The sequence below is a fragment of the Scomber scombrus genome, chromosome 14 (genome assembly GCF_963691925.1).
Source record: "Scomber scombrus chromosome 14, fScoSco1.1, whole genome shotgun sequence".
Classification (NCBI taxonomy): Eukaryota; Metazoa; Chordata; class Actinopteri; order Scombriformes; family Scombridae; genus Scomber; species Scomber scombrus.
In genome coordinates this window covers 11,287,712-11,293,820 of record NC_084983.1, presented here as the reverse complement: position 1 = coordinate 11,293,820, position 6,109 = coordinate 11,287,712, and the positions used below count along the sequence as shown (strand labels likewise).

At 42.1% G+C, this 6,109-nt stretch overlaps 1 protein-coding gene across 1 annotated transcript; it reads left to right on the top strand.

Annotated features, from left to right (window-relative positions):
* The first annotated feature begins 865 nt into the window (after positions 1-865).
* On the top strand, positions 866-1,507 carry LOC133993873 (histone H2AX). Its single transcript, XM_062432982.1, has one exon. The coding sequence runs from the start codon at positions 956-958 to the stop codon at positions 1,382-1,384; it is 429 nt and encodes a 142-aa protein (XP_062288966.1). The 5' UTR covers positions 866-955; the 3' UTR covers positions 1,385-1,507.
* Positions 1,508-6,109: the final 4,602 nt, after the last annotated feature.

The window sequence follows — 6,109 nt, the reverse complement described above, 5'->3', positions numbered from 1 at the left end:
GAACTGTGATGGACATGCACTACGTGCTTTACAGAACTACAACCAAGTCAAAATGCTGAAAAGAATTAACAAAGCCACTTCATTGTCCAAAGGCACATTGTATATATGGCTGGAGCGTGAAACAGAGAGCAACTGCAAAATTTGAGATATGTATTATTTCTGTTGTTATATTTAAAAAATGTTTAATTTATTGAAAATAAATTATTTTTGAAGCCTCAATCTGGAGCTGACTCTGGATAACTTGTCATTTTATCAATTTTAATGTGCATTATTCAGTTTTTGAAGGTATGGCATTTTATTTTTTAGCTGTAAATACCAGTTTCTTTTGTTAGAGGCATTGAGGTTGAAATGACCCTGTTGTCGTTGTCTAATATTGAATAAAAAGGCATCAAAGTGAGGTCTGACAGATGTATTTCACATCTGCTCATGATGAGTGTAGTATCCTCTCTGTGGGGCTTCAAATTCAAAATCATCAGGGGCCACCTATACTTAAAGATTTACAAATTAGATTGAACATGACCGAGCTTTACTGGTAAACTGGAAATGTGCTTGTGTCTACGTGATAAGCAGTATCAATTGTGCACGAGCTGCTGCAGCTGCACTACATTTGTGTTACTGCAGACTTTGTAAGCGCCAAAAACTTGAAGCTGGAGGGAAGACACCGGATTGGTCCTCTATGTCCGCCCCTCTGCGTCACAATAACCAGCCAGCCAATCACGTTTCTTCCTTCTAGAGCGCCTATCCTATTTGGTTGAAGACCCGGATAGTGTCCGACTTCCTCTTCCCTTTACTGTTTCAGAGCCAATCATACTCAGCTATTTTCACTCAAACAGCCAATTGCGTTTTAGGGCGGGACAAAGCGTGGGGTTTATATCCAGGTTGTGAGGCTACTGCTTTTCCTACTCGTTTGGAAACCTTTGATTTCTGCGTCGTATCACAGAAGATCAAATTAACAATGTCTGGAAGAGGCAAAACCGGAGCTAAGGCCCGTGCCAAGGCAAAGACCCGCAGCTCCCGGGCCGGCCTGCAGTTCCCTGTCGGTCGTGTGCACCGTCTCCTCCGCAAAGGAAACTACGCTGAGCGAGTTGGTGCCGGTGCACCTGTGTACCTGGCCGCCGTGCTGGAGTACCTCACCGCTGAGATCCTGGAGCTGGCTGGTAACGCCGCCAGGGACAACAAGAAGACCCGTATCATCCCTCGTCACCTCCAGCTGGCTGTGCGCAACGACGAGGAGCTGAACAAACTGCTCGGCGGTGTGACCATCGCCCAGGGCGGCGTCCTGCCCAACATCCAGGCCGTGCTCCTGCCCAAGAAGACCGGTCAGTCCGCACCGAGCTCCGGCAAGGCGGGAAAGAAGGCCTCCTCTCAGTCTCAAGAGTACTAGCCTGCAGGCTAATAACTACACCCCAAAGGCCCTTTTAAGGGCCACCCACCCCTCTTGAAAGAGCAACTTTTCTTGTTTATCGCTTATCGCTGTCTTGTTCCATTTTCGCATGTTTCTATTTAATAAACGCCTTGTTTTATAACAGTGGTCGCTCCCGTTCGTTGTTGGCGTCCTACAGACGTTTAGCAGGTCAGCTGATCTGCCTTTTAAGTGTAATTCGGTAGCTAGGTTGATAAACATGCAGCAGGCTACTACAGGTCTGGTGGGGAAACGGTGAGGCCTTACTATCATGTACGACTGGGTTTCATAGGCCAGGTCATGCAGTAGGGCTTGCAGACTGCTGCCAATCCAATTCTCTACTATGACTATGCAACTTTAAACATACATTAATTTACTGCATAAAGTGAAGTATTCTGGGCATGTAACCGCCCCCCCCCTCCCCATAGTCCAAAATAATAATCCCTGAATTACCCTCAGGCAGTTTCATTTATTAAATTCACTCAGTTGAAACTAATTTACTCTAATCCAGAGGGGTTCTTCGAAGTTCTCAGGCACTATACCTGCATATAGCAGTGTTGAATTCCTATTGTATTTAATTCACTGTTGTACACATTTCCTCCTGGGCAATTTTGCAGGGTTCACTCTCTTTAATCCCTGAATCCTGCAGTAAATCCTGCTTTCAAGAGGGTCATATTAAATTTTAGTTGAAACTGTTATTGAGATTTTGATATCTGTGCTGCTACAATTTCAACTCCTTTTGAAGTAATTGGATGTTAGAAGCTACTCTCCAACATTCCATGATATAGATTAAACACATCTCTATAACAGTTTCTCCAATGACTGAAGCATCATTTTCATTGAAGGGTTTTTTGCCAGACCTCATGTACTGGACATGTAGCTAATCTTAAACACTGAAAACAGAAAATGTTGATGCATGAACCAAGTTAAACCGAGTTGTTTTGAGCACCCCTGTGGAATTTTGTTCGTTAAACTGTTTTCTTCGGTTTAAAGTGCCCTGAATAGAGAGTTTTAAACATTTGTGTGGTTGTGGCCTGCATAACACACTTAACGGTTCTTTCTGCATGAAGCTCCAGGTGCTTCCTTATTGCATGTGGAGATACAAACACCTGCAAGCTGTTTATCACTAAGTGCACAGTGGCATCTGATCAAATACACACAACCTGTTTACAGAGGGTAAACAAGGGGGCCCATAACATCAACATTTTAATTCCTTCATCCAAAATGTTTTAAAAGTGCCAGAAATGAGACATCGTTATTGTGACAGAAACAAAAACAATCAGGCTGCAGCATCATTGGGATAAAGTTAGAGTGTGTCATTTAAGTCATACAAATGTGAACACCAGGATCTGCATGAGCAAACCCTGAAACTTCAGCTTGCCAACAAAGTCTATAATACAAGTCTCTTAAAGACATGTTTCATCTGCCTGCCAAACAAACCACATGTCAGTTAAACACACCAGGCTGCATAAAATAAAGCTTTCTGCACCTTGTCAAGACATAAACACAGTTTAATTAAGATTGCAAACATCCAGGAGTTTCAAATGTAAACTATCAACTTTAACTCCTTTCTGTCCACTGTTTTCTCAGAATGCCACTTTCAAATTTTCACTGAGCGTTGAATACGACAAATGTTTTATTTCATATTAATTATAGTATAGATCAGACAATGTCACACAAAACCAATAGTTGTCATGATGGTGGGAGTGCACTTCTTTGACTCTGCCACCAGAGGTCAGTTGCTTCATATCTGAAAGTGTGGGATACATGTGTGGCACAAATAACTTGTCATTCCTCAGAATAAAAGGTCTGTCACTCTATTTTCCCCTCACTTATCCCCACATGTGTTTTATATTTAATAACAATGGAAGACAGCTCACTGCACACATTGTTCCCTCAGATATTCAACTTGGATCCTGATCATAATCCCACAAAATATGGATTATGTCCTCCAATTAAACATGGTGAAAGTTTTTCTTCTGGAAATGAAAACACTAAGAAATCACTGATAATATCTGAAAAGCTTACCATTAGTTTAACTTAAAGATTGTATACTTCTTAAAACCTTTTTCATGTATGGGGCATGCAGTCATTTTATGCCATCTGTGGTGCAGATTGCTTGTTCTCTCAGACATGTGCAGCTAAATTCACCTGCAACCTTTCAGCAGGAGTAGCTATAGAGAATGCAGATATTTCTGTCTGCTTTGACTGTTTTATTAGTGGCAAAAGCGGCATGACGCACCGAGTTTGAACTGAACCCAGGACAGGCTGAACCAATTACTCTGGCCTTGACAACGTGTCCAACACCAACAGCCAGGCTAAAAATTCCAGCCTGGGAGGAAAAAACCTGAAAGTTCATTGGCTGTGATGACTATAATTTCCTGATTGGTGCTTTAAATTTACCAGCGGTGCTCTTCACAGCTGTTAGTGACTAAGGAAACATCTTGGTTAGTGATTTTTGTTTTGTTCTGCTTGTTTTTTTGTTCTTCTTCAGCATTCCTGTATTTTCATGCGAGAGGCAGAAGTTACAGACATTGTTGACCTGAGAGACAGAGTGTCTGTGTCACACATGCTTCTTCCAAAGTGCAGACAAACATTGGCTTTCCCAGTCTAATCCTTAATGAGTTGGAGGTGATCTCCCCCAAAAGACACCAGGTCCACATTTTGTTAATTACAGCTTGATGAAACAGTGAATGGAACAAAAAGGTATTACTTAATGTTAGCTCAAGGAAGTAAAGTTCTTCCCACTAAGTTCACCACTAATGTTTTGTAGTCACAACAGTTATGACGATCCTATAACTCTAAAATCTAAATCATCTACAGATCCAAAGATAAATCTGCGTTGTAAGAGCAATGTAGGGATACAGAGTGGGTAGATTCAAATGAGTGGGAAAAGAAATGATAAGTGGGGGAGAGAATGAGGGCCGGAAAGAGGGGTGGACCTGGCAGAAAGATGTACCGAATGTTTCACTTTGAAACAAACTCAGCAGCAGTGAAGAACTGACAGCATGTTTCCATCCTCATTCCAGAAGTAAACTGCATGTGGAGACTTTTTCTCACAAGGAGTTTTGAGAACGTCTTGTCTCCTGTGTTTTTAATCTTTGGACTGACTCATCCCACAGACAAGATGATGTCCCTGGCCAGCTCGGGTAATGAGAAACACAAATATTTGCTGTGGTTGTATGTTGCACTGATAGAATGAGTAAGTGGGAGAGAGCAGGAGATAATGGTGCTATTGTGGCAACTCATGGTTGTCAGCCTAATATGACCCAGTTACTTCTCACCCACTGTTCACTGTGTGCCAGAGAGTTTTCATAGTTTTTCAGCATTCTTATAGTAATTTATTGTTGGCGTCTTATGAGCTCAATTCACAACTTAAATATTACAGAACAGTCGGAGCAAGTGGAAATCATCTGGTTTTAAGGAGAGAGAGAGATTATGAGCCAAATCCAGCCGGCTCTGTGAATGGACACTTTTATGTGTGTGTGTGTGTGTGTGTGTGTGTGTGCGTGTGTGTGTGTGTGTGTGCGTGTGTGTGTGTGTGTGTGTGTGTGTGTGTGTGTGTGTGTGTGTGTGAGATCAGACTGCCTTCGGGGCTCATGAGTCCAGTAATGTACTTTAGTAGTACTACAGTCCGATGAAGTATTCCCCCTGACAGGAGTGTGAGGTGCACATGTGCCTGAGTGAGTATGTCTTTAACTTAAATTGATAAAAACCTTCACGTTTGTTCGAACAGGTAGAGGTATTTGTGAGTACAGCTTGTTTACATGTGGATATGTCATCTAGGGTGCATTTTCTTGAATGTTTATGATAACTTGTGCGAGACCAGTGGACAGATGTTACAGAGGAAATAGCACATCTGTTAGGTGGGAGACTCAGGAGAAAGGTTTTGGGAATATCAACAGCTTCCTGTTTTTCTTGCTAATTCATTTCAGGTTTTGTGTGGGTTTCATGTTTTATTGGAGTAGCATTTGGATGATCACATGATGTGCATTTGTACTTTGTGTATTGTGCAATAATTGCAGTATATGATGATGTGGATGATATACAGTATCAGGCAGAGGAAACCATAAGACACCAGTGGCATTAATTTGTACTCACAGGATAGGTTTAGTTTTTTCTGATAATGTTGCACAAATTAGACCCAATGTTTTACTGTATGAGTCTGTGCTGTGGATGATTTTAATCTCTATAACCCACATGTGAATCAGTTTTTTATCACTCCTTATTCAGAATAAGGGTATTCCTCTCTCTCGGTTGAGCGTTTCATGCCTGCAGCATTTCTCCCAGCTTGTGTATCACCACAACAAGCTCCGCCTCTCTAATGGTTAAGTTAAGTAAGGTCAATGTCAGGGCAAATGTAATGTTTTGCCTGTCGATCTTAGAGGAAGAGGCGAGATTTGTGCGCAGTCAGAGAGGAAGTGCTGCCTGAGTTCATAGTGAGGAATTCCCTGTTACCTGAAATCATGTGAGAAGGACAGTGACCAAAAAACACATCCTTGTGCCTGTTGCATGAATCTGTTTATCTGATTGAGCCACTACTTCAGTAGTCTGGATGCAGCTCAAGCGTTTTGTACCTGACTGCATTTCTGCATTCTTCCATCTGTGTACTGTCATACATCCAGACATCCTGTAGAAATCTGCAGACAGCTGCTCTGCAGGTCAGGGTAGACAGTGTGTGGCTCTGTGTAACTACAGGTCAGACAC

Bases quoted from the DNA above. Each gene is read 5' to 3' on its own strand.
- LOC133993873 (XM_062432982.1), top strand. From the start codon at position 956: ATGTCTGGAAGAGGCAAAACCGGAGCTAAGGCCCGTGCCAAGGCAAAG.